This window comes from Rousettus aegyptiacus, unplaced genomic scaffold, assembly GCF_014176215.1.
Source record: "Rousettus aegyptiacus isolate mRouAeg1 unplaced genomic scaffold, mRouAeg1.p scaffold_m13_p_7, whole genome shotgun sequence".
Taxonomy (NCBI): domain Eukaryota; kingdom Metazoa; phylum Chordata; class Mammalia; order Chiroptera; family Pteropodidae; genus Rousettus; species Rousettus aegyptiacus.
This window is the reverse complement of record NW_023416310.1, coordinates 18,563,033-18,581,028: the sequence shown is the minus strand read 5'-3', so window position 1 is coordinate 18,581,028 and position 17,996 is coordinate 18,563,033. Positions and strand designations below refer to the sequence as shown.

General features: G+C 36.8%; 1 protein-coding gene across 2 annotated transcripts in view; it reads right to left on the bottom strand.

Moving 5' to 3' along the window:
- TTC27 (tetratricopeptide repeat domain 27) overlaps window positions 1-17,996 on the bottom strand; it is a 127,548-nt gene that overhangs the window by 53,340 nt on the left and 56,212 nt on the right. For both annotated transcript variants that reach the window (XM_016136040.2, XM_036224250.1), the window contains 2 exons: window positions 8,652-8,747; window positions 5,114-5,236 (listed from right to left, as the gene is read on the bottom strand). In XM_016136040.2, coding sequence (XP_015991526.2) covers window positions 5,114-5,236; window positions 8,652-8,747 — 219 coding nt within the window. The remainder of the gene's footprint in view (window positions 1-5,113; window positions 5,237-8,651; window positions 8,748-17,996) is intronic.

The window sequence follows — 17,996 nt, the reverse complement described above, 5'->3', positions numbered from 1 at the left end:
TGGAAAGGTGTTCCAACATCTTCTCACCGTGAATAAGGATGACGGGGCAGAGCTAGGAGAGCATCAAAGCCCCTTCTACTCTATGGCTGCCAGAAACAATGCTTCTAACAGAAGGGCAGTTCACTCCTCATCCGAAGTCCTGTTCTGTGAGCAGCAACTGAGAACTGAAAAGTACAAAACACTTGGTCCCAGCATAGTTGGTCACTCTCGGCTAGGCTTCCGTGTGGTGATGCCTCGTCCTATTCACTCTCTCACTGGCCAACTGTTCATTAACTGCACTTTACATTTATGCGTATGACAACACCACACTCTAGGACTTGCTTTTTCAAAGGGTACTTGCCAATGTAAATACTCCAGGTCCAAGATAAAACAGAATAATTAAAAACAGGCCTAGTTATGCAATTAGCTCATCATCTCCTATTTGTATTACCCAGATATAGAGTATTTTCAGTTGTTTTGCCTATTTTTGTCACTCAAGTGAGCACGTTTTAACTTACAAATGGAACATCTAATTTTTAAGGGATTAACAACAACCACGATGAATGGCAGGTGTGAGGAAAGGCGGGCGGGCTACTTACTAAGGCAAAAACAATTCATACTTTGTAGGTAGTTATAAATATTGACAGTGACAAAATAATTATATAAAGAAAATAGTACGTAAGAGGCACTCCAAACAATTGTGTTACAGAACCACAATATACTCACAGTATTGTTAGTATCTGCTGAGCACGAATAAAATTATTGAAGGTTCTCATTTCTATTCCTAAAGTTAAAAGATTAAAATGAGAGAGGAGAGACCTCCTCATTTATTTTTGGAGAAAGAATACGTGGCGGGGTTGGAGTCCATAGGAGTGTCCATGTGGAGATCGGCGTCAGTGCAAGAACTATTCCGTGAACAGCTACCAGTCATTCATTCAGCAAATCTTTCGAGTATTTGCTATGTGTCAGGCCTGTGCTAGGTGTTGGGGAGACAGCTGTAAACAATGCAGACACAAGTCTGATTCTTGAACAGCTTATGCTTCAGGAGATGAGATAAGCCAGCAAATGGCATGTGAGTGGTGGGTGTCGCAGGAGCACACAGGAGAACACCGCCAACTCCGGGAGGCAGGTATCAGGGAAAAGCCACTGTGGAAAGTAATCACGGAGGAGAAACCTGAAGAATAAGTAGGAGTTAGCTGAAGGAGACGTTCCAGAGAGACAAAAGCGCATGCAGAAGTTCTGAGGTGAAATGATGCTGCACAATCAAGACATTACAAGTAGTTTAGTCCTGCTGCAACTCTGGGCACAACCTGGATGAGCAAGTAAAAAGAGGGGTAAAGCAGAGATACAAGAGTAGGGGGACAATGCAGAGGGCAGTGTGAGCAGGAGTCAGATCATGAAGTAGTGTCTGTTATCTGCCACATAAAAGACTTTTTTGACACTAAAGCCCTCCGACTTAATCTTGAAGGCAAAGGGAAATTACTGAAGAGTGTTGGGCAATGTGATCAGATTTGTCTGTCAGGAAGACCACTCTGGCTACAGTGTGGAAGAACTTGTGGGAAATCTTTTAATCACATAAAGAAACTATCTTAGATGAAAAAAATTTAAAACTCAAGCTAACTGCCAAAAGAATCTCAGTAGATAAAAATATTAAACGTTACATGCAGTTTCAAGGAAAACTTTTAAAGAGCCGATGGCTACAATCACCTACAAATGTAGCATAATGAAAGAAAAAGTTATGTAATCTCAGGCAAACCTTATTTCCCAGAAACAAGAGGAAACAAGAGAAAAGAAGAGAGGTTACAACCCTTCTCTCTCCATTCCTGTTCCCCCGTCCCCCACAGGCAGGCGCCTTATGCCAGCTTGGTCTTTGTTCTTCATTTAGGGACCAAATCTGCTCAACAAAATAAGAATTTGTCCATATGCTTGGGGAAACTGTTATAGTGTGCCAGATAACTTTTAAAGATTAAATGCTAACAGATGAGAACCAGGTCTGACCTCAAATCAAGGTCAAGCCAAAATTAATCACAGCTATTTTGCCAATGGCCATTAAATTATGAGAATTTCTGTAGGTAGTTTCTAAATTAAAAAATCTAAGACAACAATACTGGGGTGCAAACATGAGCACCAGAACACAATAATTAGAATACGATATTTTTCCTAATTTGCCTTTTAAAAATAAATTACAGCATTAAGCACTAAATGCGATGATTAAAATTTCACAAACTTCTAATTAAGTCAAAATGTGGTGACAACTACTGGCACGTGACCAAATACCAAACTAATCTCAGTTGTTGTAGAAATAAAAAATTTTCTTACAATTTGAAGCAAAGCTTTTTAGAGTCTATGGTTAAATTGGTTTGTAAATATAGGATAAGAAAAGCAAGTAAGGAGGTCTTTTATGTGGCAAATAAAATGCTAAAACAAACCTTTAAAACCAAGACTTTGAGGGATGTTTAGCTATAACTCAAACGATTTAAGACAAAGTAGATAATTATGCATTCCTAAAAATTAAAATATATTTTCTAGAGTAATTAGAAATATGGAAATTTATCATTATTATTAAGATATTTCTTACAAGGTCATGTGCAAATTTAAAAAAAAAATATTGCACTACTTGTAGGACATAGTCAAATCTATAATCTGAAAGGGAAGGATTCAATATATTTTTTCTTCTGCATTTAAAGTCTCTACTTTCCATAATTTCTAAAAACAAACGAACAAATAAATAAATTTAATATTTCAAAATGTGCTTTGGGTATTTGTGACTCAGCAGCTTGCTTAATTATTTCAAAGATAGCTATTTCAAAAACTATCATATTTTTATACACAGTTATCATTTGTTTACTGACGGATGTAAAGGACTAGCACAGTGCAGAACAGTGTAATGGGAGCTACATCAGACTGGGCCGGAGACATTCATTGATCCATTCATTCTTCTGTTAAATGTCTGGGTACTACTTTAGTGCCAGACGATGGACCCTAAAAACGTTTTAAGTCCCTGGAGAAGCATAACACTGTATTTCATCAAATTTCAGACACCATCAATTGTAAGACTAACTTTTAACTAATAGAGAAAAAATGCTTTCAATTAAGTTATGACATAATGCCTTGAATGAATCATATCAGCCTCTCACTGCTTTGATATTTTTTCAATCTATTTTTTTTTAGAATTTGGCAATTTTTCTTGCCTTCGACACATCGCTTGACATTTTAAATGGCAACTTTTCTTTACACATCTCAGCACAAAACATAGCTTCATCTCCCTTGGGGTATATTCTTTTATTAGCTCCCATAAAGCATCTACTTGTTGTTTTTAAAGAAAAGTAAATAGAATTGTGATGATATCTACAATAGTAAATGTTTACTTCGCTAACACCAAATTTACACTTCTCTACTTTGTTTCTGTCCTTTTCTGTGAATTCAATAACTTTTTGTTTCAATGCCAAATCATAATAGAATCTTTTTGAAGATATTTTAAGTGGTAATTACATCTCACATATGTAGCACTACACAAGGTACATAACTTGATAAAAAATGATGACATTAAATACAGCCACAATTAAGCTGTACAAGCACAGGCAATGACAACCTGGCCAGCTGGCCACCTGACTGACAGCAATTGGAAGGTGCCATCAAGTGTTAGATACTTTCCGAATTCAGAAATGTTAAAATCTAAAAAAATACATACATATATATGTGTATATATATGTATATATATATGTGTGTATATACATGTGTGTGTGTATATATATACATATATATATATATATCTTAGAATCACAGCAGTAATAGCAGCAAACAATCATGTAGCACCATGAGGAAATAACCATTCTATGTACTTTACATACATTACGCCACGAAAACCTGTAAAATGGTAGATTATGCGCTTCTAGATGAGAAAATGGAGGCATCTGGGTGCATGCGGTGGGGGTGGGGGGAGATTAGTAACTTGCCCAATATCACAAAACTAGCACCGGACAAGACTAGCGTTTGAATCCAGCCAGCCTGAGTCTAGAGGCGTATGCTTTTAACCACTATGCCTCGCAGCCTCTCCAGCTCAATAATCAATAACCGGCTTTGTTACCTGAGGCAAATCATTAGAGACTCCGTTTCTCATTTGGAAAAGGAGGGAACTGGAATGGATAATTATGGTGTTCTTTCCCAGGATGAAAATATTATAATTATATAATCTACAGTAAAATTTTATTCCCAAACTGGTTCCACCATAAACTGATACAATTCAGACCTTCACTGCCATTAGTGATTAGTGGAAGGAATGTAACTTTTACTACTAGTTTAAAACAAGCATGCTTAAGAAAGTATTTAAGAAATAGTCACACATGTACTTGGACCACTATTTCTTTAATGGTGATGGCAAAAGGTCGACTGTAGATATAAATGATCCAATTTGTGGGTTTTACTCTGCTTATGTACTATACTGATGATAGAAATTTAGTCATTTAAAATTTTAAACCAAAATTAACAAATGACTTCAATGTGTCAGTTTTAACAGATATTCACAATGCAGGCCCCTTATTATTTTTTAAATTCTGTTCATTTACAAGGGGAAAAAACCAATAGATTAATAACAGATGTAAATATTGCAAAATTTAAGGTGGAATTAAAGGTGCATTGACAACTCTTCTGCCCTAAAGGGGGGTTGTCGCACCCTTTGGATTTTCTTCCACAGACCGAGCCAGCTGCTCTCCCTCCCAGGTGACCTTCCTTCAGGCCACAGCCTCTGTCTGATCAGCAGACAGCCCAGGTGATGCGTAAAATTATTCCTAATATTTCACTTTGAAGTTATCCTAGAGGAGGAGAATTAGTAAAAGAAAGAAATCAAAATGTATGGTGTTTTTAAAGCTTTCATGATTTATTCTTAAACACTAAATACCATATCAATTTTGGCCCACTTTTCTCTTTTACATAAACATACACATGGAGACACGTAAAATAATCTGCTTCAACAAAAATCAGAGAAAAACCTTTAAAAGACTTTTGAGGGAAGAAGTGAAAAAAAAAGTAATGTAAGTGAACTGTTGGCAAAAGTGGTCTTAAAAAACAAAACAAGTGCAGAGATGCTCAAAGACAGACGGTTCTTGCCAGCGCATAGAATATTACTGTCACGTACCTTCCCGTGCTGCCCAGCTCTTTCATAACAAATGACGACATCTTCCCACATCTCTAGCTTCTCAAATATCTGAAGGGCTGAACTGGTACATCCCAACTCAAAGAGTAAGCTTGCAAGTTGGCGCTAGAAAAATCAAGTTAGAATAATAAACATTTCTTTATGCAAAGAAAGATTCCTGTTTCACTTGTATGTACATGTAATCTGCCATTTTAAGAGTCTGCTTATTATAATAAATGCATAATTTATATAAATTCAACTTCAGCTAATTCAGAATTTGCAATGATTCACTACTTTAGCAAGCTTCTTTATAAGGGGCGAGGAATTAAAAACACAATACAGAAACTGCTCAAATTACTCAATATATCATTTCCCCAAGAACTCAGGAGAACTTAAAAAACAAAATCAGTATTTCTTTCTTACCCAGAGATTCTATGAATGCTAAGCTCTGATTTGTAAAGCTGAAGTACAATAAATCAAACTTTAAAACTAAGGTAGAATGGCTATTATCAGAAAGATAAGAGATGAATGCTGGCGAGGACGTGGGGAAGAGAACCCTTGTGCACTGCTGAGACTGTAAAGTGGCACAGCCGCTATGGAAGACAGCACGGGGGTCGCTCAAACAATTAAAACTAGAACTACCTTATGAGCCGGCAATTCCAATTCTAGGTATACACCCAAAGGAAACAAAGCCACTGTCTCAAAGAGATATCTGTATCACCATGTTCATCACAGCCTTATTTATTTACAATAGCCACGCTATGGAAACACCTAGAGTGTGTACTGAAGGATGAATGGATATAGAAAATGTGAATATATGTATGTATGTGTGTATGTATGTATGTATGTATGTACACACACACACACACACACACACACACACACACACACACACACACACACAGAAATACTGTAGGATCTCACATGTAGAATCTAAAAAACCAAACTCATGGGTATAGAAAACAGATCGGTGGTTACCGGAGGTGGAGAGTCAAGGTGAAATGAGTGAAGAGGGTCAGAACATACAAACCTCCAGCTTTAAGTAAGTCTGGGAATGTGACATACAGTACAATACTATACTGCATGTTTGAAAGTTGCTGAGAGAGTAAATCTTAAAAGTTCTCATTACAAGAAAAGAAAAGTTTGTAACTATGTGAGGTGATGGGTGTTAACTAAACTTACTGTGATAATTTCCCAATGTATATATATTAAATCATACTGTATATCTACAGTACACTATTATATGTGAATTATATCTCAAACTGGAAAAAAATAAAAGGAAATTGAATTCAAATAAATAAATAATAGAAACTCCAGGCAATCAACATAAATGACATAAAATTTATACATTAGCATTCATGTACTTTATTCATGAGGGCATCTCTGGCTCTTTCTTATTCAAGTCTACTTAGATTTATTTCAAATACATCCTAAAAACCTAGGTACCCTATTTCCCAGTTCTTGGCAGAATAAAAGGGACAAATAGTGGTAAGGTCATTGAAAGTAAAACATATTCAAAAATAAATGTACTGTAGTTTATTAGTAGTCCATCCGGCAGGAATGAAAAAAAGTATCAGAAAGGTTTAAAAATAGGTGAAGTTCTTGTGTAAGGTTTGGTTTCATAGTAATGAGAACTGTGTTGTTTTCCCTTAAATATACTTTGACTACTCTATCAAAATTCAATACATATTAAGAGTTAAGAAACTAATGGATATGGAAAAACTGGGATTGACAAAATTAGAAAGTAAAATAAAAGCTACCTGAAAATTATAAGTTAACATATTATTAAAATAAATAAAGGAGATGGTCTAATTCTTTTGTATCCCATGAAATATAGGAGAGTTTGGCTATTTTAGGATATTTGACTAGATATTTTCGAAAATGAACATAGCATGTAGGAGCTGGAATAAATCTCAGTACTCATGCAGTTCGGTAGTTTAATAGTCTTTTCATTTAATAGATGAAGAAAGTTATGGTGTCTAAGCATATGACTAGCTAGCAGTAAAGACTAACTTTCTTTTTACAATAAACTGTGCTGTTATTGCTGAATCTTTAAAAATAACACATAAAGATATGGATATTCCTTATAATGAAAGAAAAAAAATGACTTAACTTCTTAATGAAAGAGGATGTTTATCTAACTGCCTATAAATCCTAAAATCCACAGTTTCCTAAGCAGATAAAATCAACATTTAGCCTAAATTCTATTTGAACAGTATTTAATTTTCCTAATGCTTCTGTTCAGAAACAGATTAAAAGCTATACCCTCAACAGATCTGTTTTATCATAATAATAGCTCAAAGTCTGAGACATTTATCTACCACACAGTACAAAGCAGTTCAAAAATTTCACAGATTAGAGTCAACAGCATGCCAAAAAGTTCCAGTTGTTAAACTTTCTTGTTGAAAAATCTACTCCTTTGAGATAACAATGCTTTTTAGGTGCCTAAGTTTTACAGAAACTCCTTCAATAGATAACGTGAATTCCAATATGCAATGAACCCTCTAGATCCCCCTGTGCTTAAGAATATAAATGACTCTAAGAAACCTTACAATGGGGATTCTGAGTCACTGAATGGCGGGTTGGCACTTATAATTCTAAATCACGACCTATGTGTGTAATCCACTAATCCATGAGAGGACAGAAAGCTGGTTAAAATGACAAGAGTTACTAAGTCATCTAGAAATTCCTGGCTGGCACCATATGACTCCACTTAATAACTTCTCTGTGCTGTAGCCTACTCATCTGTAAACTGGGGATATTTAACGAAATTGTTGCAATACTGTAAGATAATGTGTGTGAGATGCAGAATGAAATGCATGCCTCATACTAAGTGTGCAGTAAGAGAAGGTTGTTATTAGCAGCTATAACTGCAGCCTGATGAAGAGATAAGAAAAAGAGGTAACTTCGACTAAAAGCTGGGCAACTAAACTAGAGATCTAGCTTACAAACAGCTGGGTAGTCAGCACTGGGAAAGTGTACTCAGTTGAGTTGGGCCTCAATTTTCTCCTCTGCAAAATTAAGAAACTGGACCAGGTGTCTAAATTTTCTTCAGTAGTAAAAACTTTACAAAATAGGGGAACCACACCTATAACATAGGAGAACCAAGGGGCAAGGGACCAAAATCTCTACCTGACATGGGGCTCTAGGAGCTACACTGTGTAATCTCGTATCCTCAGGATCTCACAATATAGAGTATCTTTTCCTTTTTGTAAACAACTTGGTTAAAAAATTCATTCTATGGCAGAAAGTCCTTAAAGGGCTTTTAAATATAAAAAGTTATTTTGAAAATAAAAGCTTCTGTGGTTTTATTATTCAATTTCAAGTATTCTATTTATTAGTTTTAAATTCTTTTTAAAATGTTTTAAAAGTTTAATATCACTTTAATCAAAATAGCTAAAGTAACTGACAACTCCCAACTACTTCTTCTCACTGAAATATTTGAAAATAAACACAAACTGAAAATTATTCTTTTCCAATGCATTGAGCTTTCAAATGCAAACTATTTTCCATACTCAATGACAAACAACAACAAAAATACCTGAATGGCCCAATGAGGTGGTACTTGACAGCAATAAAAAATCTTCAGACGTTCCAGTACAGATGTAGTCTTATCTTCGAATTGGTCTGCAAGAGCCTTAAGAGCACATATAATCAGAATGAATGTGTAATAACTTTTTAATATAAACAAGATTTTTATCATAAAAGTTATACAAACAGACATATAAACAATAAAGAACAAGTCACTTTGATAAGATAATGGGATGTGTAAATTTTTTCTTGAATTTCTTTTATGTCAAAAAACCTTAAAATTAATCAACATTCATGTAAATGTGCACGTTAAAAACTTGAGAAAATCATTTTTAAAACTAAGATTTCCTATAATAGTTCTTTCAAAGAACTATCCCTATTGATCAGCTTTTTAACTTTTTCTAAGAAAAACTGCTCTTTTGTGTATCTATTTCAAAACCCTAAAGTCACTTTGACAATGCCACTTTCTAATATAAAAAGGAGAAAAAAGTATATGAAGAAATTCATTGAGGACTGTTTTCTCAGGAATAAGGTGAAAGCAAAAAGTGGATCTGTTCGATCACAGAGAACGAGCTCTCTTGCTCTTCAGCAGCCGACCTGCAAGGCTGGACACTCGTTCATGCAAAGCCACCCTTGACGTCCGGCAGACAGCAGCAGGCTGCGTGCTCTGAAGGACCCGTCTGCTGTGCTGAATGACTGAACTCCCAGAAGCTATGTCAGAAAGCAGACCAGTAAGACCAAGACGGCTGACTCTAAGAAAATGTACCAGGGCCGACTGCAAAGTCAAAGGCTGGCACTCCCCTGTCTGTCATCAAGTGATCAGCCGTCAAAAGAGTACACGTATTCAGCACTAGAGTGAATGCAGACACACCCTGGAGTCCCGAAGCAAACACAGACAGCAACCCCATTACCACGATTGTCTTCACCTGCCTCTTAGTTTGTCATTCAGTTTAAGTAAGCATATTTTCTCTGATATACACTTAGACCTTCTCTCAACTGTGACCAGTTTTGCATAATATAGTACTCAAATTTTCTTTTTTGTCCAGCTGACTAATTTTTGCAGGCCTGTCTTATGGTAACGATACGTCAGTGTGAATTTTCTGGTGTTAATGCACATACTGTAGGAGGATGTCCTTCTATTTGAGGATGGAGAGGTGCCATGTCAGCATCTTACTTTCTAATAACATAAGATACAAAAGACAGTTGTACTGTACTTGCAACTTTTAAGTTTCAAATCGTTGCATGTTTTTACAAAATTAATTTTTTTAATTGAAAATCTCAAACAAAAGCAAGTCTCAATTTCCTCAGAAGAAAAGGACAAGAACCTAACATATCCCAGCAAAAGCCCAAGACAAGGAGACTGGTTTCTGAGTGGAGAAAGTGTTCCTAAATTGGGGGAATGTCTCTTTTACACCAGGTGGGAAATATATTTGTTAGCCTAAGAGTACCCTGTAGAATGAGAAGACACTCATTACATCACCTCTTTGACAATCCAAGATGTTATTCAATCAAGTCAGTCAGAACAAATTGAGACATAACCACACTCCTAAACCATCTTGGTCAAAATATTTTTAAAGCTTTCTGGCCTTACTTCAGAGAAACTTAATAGTAAAAAGGTTGCATGCTTCTGCCCAAAGCTGTTTAGTTGTAAGAAGGAGAAAAGAGAAGAAAAACTTCTGACTGAATACATATGGTTACAATACATAAATAAAAGCTTCCCTGAATTACTTCATCAAAAGGGGGGCAAATTTTTCTTTTTATCAAATTTCTTTTTTCTTTCTCTGGGAGGAAAAAAAATAATTAACACTTATCTAATAATAATAAAAAAGCCAAAAGCAACAGCACAACATTTACTTTTATCAAGTCCTAATTACATGTAAAATATTTTATTTTCAAACAAAACTCATGTTATTTGCTGTAGTTAAAGCATCTAATTAAAACATTAAGTACTCAGTAAATAATTCCTGGTTTATTAATAAGCGGATTTATTATATATTTCAGATACTCTCATATACTTTTAGATGATCTCAGAAAAAGTGTCTCGGACACTCTCCAAAATGGCAAAGACCACAGGAGAGAAAGAGCAGAGAACAAACACCTATTTGAGCCAAAGGCCACAAAAAAGCCCCTACAGAAGCACAGTCACGCTTCACAAACTTGATTAGGCCACATATTTGAGAAAAATAAAGACTGAAAACAGAACTCTAATCTATTTTCACTCCTGCACAGAATATACTTCTTTTCACTTTAAGCATGACAATCACTTAAATAAGATTTAACTACCAATAAACCTAGGAACATCCAGTTAATACACAAGCAAGTTGTTTAACCACAATGGCATTCATCTATGAAATGATTTTCTAAATGATCTTTGCACTTACAACATTCTGTGACATTCTATGAGTATATGGCTTCATCAAAAGAGTATTTTTTTTTTTTTTATTTCAAGTGTTTGAGGACGTTTGTTGGTTAGTTTTAGGCACCATTAGCTGAATACAAGTATCATGTTAGGGGCAAACCAAGTACTCAAATATTCTGGAAAACAATGGTAGGACATTAAGTACAAGGAGAATGGAACTGAATAAAAGTGAAGCCTCGATTACTACTGTGTATATTTATGTAATGATGCAATGTGCTCAGTGAGAAATTGGCACTTTGAAGCCTACACATATTCCCAGAAATTTAGGTAAATGGCCTCTAAACCAGTGTCCTGTCCCTTTCATTTGCCATTTTCTCTTTCCAGTTTCTAAACTTCATTAATTTCACAGCTAAAAGTCATGGGCACTTGGTCATAGTTAAACCTGGATGTGGTCTTTAAGGAAAGATGGTAATGTCAAAAATGGAGAGAGAAGTGGGGGAGGTAAGGAAAGGGAGGGAGGGAGGGAGAGGGGGAGAGAGAGAAGGGGTGAGAGAGAGAGGGAGGGGACGGGGAGGGGGGCAGGGAGGGCGTAAGACAAGCAAATACTCCCTAAACCATTCAGAATCGAAAGCAAGACAAAGAGTACACTCTAGGAGGGTGACAGAAAAGCTGTGGTAAGTGGGAAAGATGACGAGAAGAGAGTGAGGAACAGCAGTCTAGGGCTCAGTCCGGAGGTGGGGGGAGAGCCAAGTTCCAAAAAGGTCAGGCATAACTCTACTGAGGCACATCCAAGACGACCTCGTGATGTACAGACTACTGTGACATGAGACTGTTTTCAAGTTTTAAGACCCCCTTTTCATGTTGTTTCCTCCCCAAACCTCACCTCGAAGCATTTATACTTGGAGTGTCCTTTGAAAAAATGTGCTGTGCTCATGGTTTCCCCAGCCCCATGCAGTAGCAACTCTCAAAGCTTCCAGGAGCCACAGTAGCACAGATCAGAGGATACCTCTACAGAATGGAGAATAAAAGAGTAAACCCCAGAAAGCAATGATGTGCCCTCTGTGTTCAATGCTCTGTTTTCAGTAGAGAAAGAACTTCCCTGCAAAACTAGAGAATGTCAAGACTAAAATTTAAAATTAGCGCATGGAGAATGATTTAGTAAAGAAGGACAATTCTGAACAAGGTCTGGTACGACTTAGACTTTATTTATGTGCTCATATCTAAAAGTATGGCACACTTATCTTCAAAAGAACAGAGCTAGTCCCTAAGGACCTACCCTTTCACTGGAGGCTATTCATTCTTGCTAGCATGATATCAAAGTGTTTATCAGCTTTCTGAAGAGCCAAGTAGAAATTAGCTGATAATCTAAAAAGTATGACTGATCATATGCCAAATCACCTTGCTTTGTTGTACAATTCGTGTGTGTATGTGTATGTGTATGTGAAGAAAGGTGGGATTTATTATAAAAATATGTACTTAATCAAATATAGATCCAACAACTGGACTGAACCACTTTCTTTGACAGGAGTCTGCAGTCACTCAGACTACAGGGGTTTACAAAGCGAGTAGTCAAGCTAACTGCCGCCTCAGACCCCAAGCCCAAGAGAAGTTCCAACGGGAACAAAGAGAATGAGAATTAAAACCTATGAACACATCTACTCAGTATGGACACCACCATGAAACACACTGGTAACCCAGTTTTACCTCATGTACAGGAAACAGAAGCTCAGAGAAATGAAAATGACTTGTCAAAAGCCATGAGACAGGTGAGCCCATCGGATTTCAAAGACCAAGTTGACAGCTTCATTAAAACCTTACCTCATAAGTAAGTGGACAATTATCAGATCTGTGAAAATAAAAAAGCAGCTTCTCATTGGAAAAATACTGAGGATTCTGCGTAACTGGGGTTTTTCTCTACCTAAATCCCCTAACGTGGGAGTCAGGGTGTGGCCTGGTCAAGAAGATCTTCAATTACTGCTTCTTGTTCTAGACACAGAAAAGACTTTAGCAAGTGGGCTGGACAGAACCGAGGCTACCAATGGGGCTGGGAGAACCCACATGTATTTTTCATGATTCCAGGGCAATGAGAAGAGCATAAAGAGGTGGTCCGTGAGAAAGCCCAGAGAGCTATGTTGGAGCATGTCCCTTAGTCAAACCTCGGGTCAGCACTTCTTAAACTCTTTAAACTCTTATAAATTATTGCAGGACTCCAAAGAGCTTTCATTTATGAGGGCTATAACCTATCAACACTTATCATATTAGAAATTAAAACTGAAAAAAATTTAAATATTAGTCCATTTTAAATAAAATAAATCCATTATATTAACATAAAACATGTTTTATGAAAATAACAATATGTATTTCTTAAAGTCTTGAGAAGGCTGGCAATGTCTTACATTTTTGCATATCTGCCTAATGTCTAGTTCCAGAGATGACAGCTGGAGTCTCATATTTGTTTCTACAGTCAATCTGTTGCAATATATTTTGGTTGAAGTTTATGAAGAAAATTTAGTCTCATACACGAATGTAGTTGGAAAAGGAAGGAGTATGTTAATAGCTTTTTCAATTAAATGTGGATAGTATTCATTGATACTATATTAAATTTCAACATGTGGTAGCTTCTCAGAGTTACCTGTAATGTGGAATTTATAATCTTATCAATGAACTTTTCTCTAACACAATAAAATTCACTAGTCTTAAAAAAAAACTCGCTCGTATGTCTTGCACTTTGTGTAGATCTTTTAGCCATGCATGATTTTTTAACATTGTGCATTAGTCATTTGCAAAATACACAGATCTTCCCAGTATTGACATATTTCATGTATTATTTTTAAATTATATGCATTAATATCACCAATAATCTCATCAGAAAACTCTCATCCTAATACTTGAAATATTGGGAAGCTGTCAAGTTCATAGTAGCAGAGATAAGTTTTCAAAAATTCATTTTCTTGAAAGCTCAAAATTTTATCATTGGTAAAAAATACTGTCAATTATTTTCTCTGAAGTGACAAGCTCACTTCATTCATTTTTGAGAAAATTTCTGTCAAATACCCAAGTCTGAACACCCAAAGGCTGTCAGTATTTCAAGCAGAAAATAAATGTTCCATGGGAAAAGTTGCACTTCCTCTTTTTCCTGAGAGAACCACCGTGCTTTAGCATGATGCGCAGTGTTCTGAGAGTGCTTCCCATTTCCTCACATACAGTATTGAAAAGGCCCACTGTCAAGGGAAAAGACTTAATAAAACATTTGCTGTTTTATCAAAGACAGTCACATATAAAGTTGTCTTTTTAAATAACTACTGTTAAAAAAAAAGAGACAACAGGTCCCAAAAGGAGTCACTTGTGCTAAGCCAACATCGCCTTCTGAGACTTCATACCTAACCTAACTGCAGTTTCAGCCCCTCCCTGGAATGTAATTTTTACCCGTCAACCTGGAATTTCCTGGTCAGCAGTAATGAGGCAATCTGCCTGAGAGACCCTAGCCCTTCCCCCAAAGAAAGGGGACTTTGTCTAAAATAATCCACCATTTGCTAGAAACTTCCTTCCTCCCCACACCCTCTCCCTATGAAGCCTTCCATTTTGTACAGCTCCTCAGGGCTGCTATTTGTTGGATGAGATGCTGCTCAATTCATGAATTATTGGATGAAGCCAATTTGATCTTTAAATGTACTCAGCTGAGTTGTTTTTTAATACCACAGATGTGAGGCGGTGGAGCAGGCAATGACTGCTAGCACAGTTGGGTGCCTCTACCTTGCTTTGGGTGAAGGGGCCTGCAGCTTAACCCCCGCTGCTTCTGCTGACTCAGTGTCAATACAGTGAAAGGCGGATGATATCTCAGCATTGTTACGAGGACAGTTTTGACCTGTGGACACTCTGAAATGTCTGGGGACGCCCAGGACTCCACAGATCACCCTTTGACAACTGCTGTTTTAGGATTAGTAGATGTACAATCTCGCATGCCTTCTCCACACCCTACCCACCTCCAACCTTCTCTCAAAACTTCTCTGGGACTTTGCTTAGAGTTTAAGGAAATACTTAGAAGTTCTTTTTTATTGTCTTGTCTTAAAAGATTAGAAAATGAGAACAGAAGTCAGCCTGTTTACCATCTGCAAGTATTATAAGAGTGAAAAGAATAACAAATATTATTAAAACCTAACTGAATGTTTTAAATCTCTAGCACTGCATTATCCTTACAAAAACAAAAACAAAAACAAAGTAGTTAGTCTAATAAATGACACCCTACTTCCCTGAGTAGGTCTCGGTCAGGTGCAAAACACCTGTTCTTTGGAGAGCTCAACTGCAGCTGGGCCCAGGTTCTGCAGCCCTCAATGATACTCACTTCTAACGTTCCTTCTGGCACTAAGTCCCCTGTTAAATCAGGGCACTGACTCAGACCTTGGTAAAAGCCCTTTCAGCTTCTGTATGTCCTTGGGCGCGAGTCAAAGAAACATCTGGAGCTACTACAGCTTAGCAGCCCACCTCTGCCCAGGACAGTCTTTCCAAAAGTGCCCATAGTCACCCTGAATCTCTGAGGGCTGGGCTGAAGAGCTATGTTTTAACAAGCACCTTGGACATTGTTCGTATGTTCAGGAAAGTTTGGGAAAAGCTGCATAAGGCTGTTAAGATGTACAGAGGGTGCTCTCCCAGGGAACACTGATGTGTCAGTTCAAGCAGCGTAATCTGACTCTGTCCAATGAATGTAAGTGTGTCCCTGCCTGGAACCTGACGGAAGGTGTCACTTAGTGCTTTAAGCAGGTATATTTTACTCCTTCCCATTAGTAAACTCCTTGGCTATTACTTTTTTTTTTTAATTTGGCTGTAACTTTCTAGAGTTTTTGTTGTTTTTGTTACTATCAACAAAGTTTATTTTATGTTCTATGACACTTCCCCCACACTTTAACCCCACATATCAATGAACTAATCCTGGCCTATTTTTTACTAATGTATTATCATGAAACTCACATCCTGGATTCCACCTATCAGCCTCCCTCTGAGAAGTCTCCTTTCACGGCTCCTAAGCAGAAGCCAGTTTCTCTCACCCATTTGCATGCTCTTTTCCCACAGAGTACCAAATCTGATATCGTCTGCATTCCATTTCCCTCCTCATTCACCTAAACTGTAAGCCTTGAGATGCTGAGTTCTGCAAACCAAGCCTTTCTCACAAAAGCCTCTATTTACTTCTTCCTGCCTATGCTCCTTCAATCCCTGTCCTCCAGATGACGTCATGTCTTATACTGATGCTTTTTTCTTTTTTAAGCTAGTTTTCATAGCTTCCTTGGAACAATACAACATGGGGAACAGAAGTATGACCTTCGAAATCCAAGGTAGAAAGCGTGTGAATTCTAACCCAGCTTTAAGACCTTGGGTAAATCACTTGAGCTTTCTACCCTTTGGTTTCTGCATTAGTAAAAATGTAGATAATGCTTAATTACCATGTTTATCCCATTATACTCATGAGGAAACTGAGACACAGACAGGTTAGGTAGCTTGTCTGAGGCACAGGCAGCTATTACATAGCAGAGCTAGAATCTGAAACCAGGTATTACGACTCCAGAACCCATGCTCACATTTAGATATATCCAGAATTCTAAGAATGGAGAGAAGAGTATCTCTCAGGAAGTGCTTAATAAATGTCATAACCATTGTTATTTCTCTTGATGGAGTACTTATTGGCTTCTTTAAATGTGAACTATCTAAAAATTTCAAAATGAGAAAGAAAAAAGAAATAAAAGTTAAAATAGAACAAGAATTGGACTGCCATACTTATCAGCAAACGAGCATGCCAGAAGCTATTAAAGAAATAACCTCATTTAAAGTCCTCAGGAAAGATGATTTTGAAACTAGAATTCTACACCCAACCAAACCACCAATTTGTAATGGAATGATATTTTCACAAAGACTCAAATTTTACCACCTACGTCCTTCTATGAAAAAGTTACATGAAAAGGAAAGACAATAAGGAAAACAAAAAAGATGACATCTGAAATAAAAGAAACAGGTAGCTATTATCTAGCATGAACTAAACAACACCACCACCACCACCACCAAAAACACATGGAGAATCCCCTGGACCTTGATTCTTGTTATAGCCTTTTTCAAACAACAGACGTTTAGACAAAGCACTGGATTTCCTCTTTGGAGGAATGTATATCGAGGTCCTCCGTCCACTTTTTAATTGGATTGTTTGAGGATTTTTGGGGTTAAGTTGTATGAGTTTCCTATATATTTTGGATATTAACCCCTTATTGGATGTATCATTGGTGAATATCTTCTCCCATTCAACAGGTTGTCTTTTCATTTTGTTAGATATTTATCCAAAGAAATCTAAAACACTAATTTGAAAAGATATATGCACCCTTATGTTCATTGCAGCATTATTTACAATAGCCAAGATATGAAAGTGATTTAAGTGTCCATCAGTAGAAGATTGGATAAAGCAAATGCGGGGTGTGTGTGTGTGTGTGTGTGTGTGTGTGTGTGTGTGTGTGTGTGTATGTATGTGTATACACACACACACACAATGGAATACTATTCAGTCATAAAAAAAAATGTAACCTTACCACTTCTAACAACAACATGGATGAACCTAGAGGTTGTTATGCTAAATGATATAAGTCCAACAGAGAAAGACAATTACCATATGATTTCACTTACATGTGGAATCTAAAAAACAAAATAAACAAAATAAACAAAATGGAAACAAATTCATAGACAAAGAGCACAAACTGATGGTTGCCGAATGGAAGTGGGGTTGTGGGGCCAGGTGAAAAAGGTGAAGGAATTAAGAACTATAAATCAGTAGTTACAAAACAGTCAAGAGATGTAAAGTACAGCATAGGGAATATAGTCAATAATATTGTAATAACTATGTATGGTATCGGGCGGGTACTAGATTTAGCAGGATCACTATGTAAGTTATATAAATGTCTAACCACTATGCTATACACCTGAAACTAATATAATATTCAATGTCAACTGTAATTGAAAGATTAG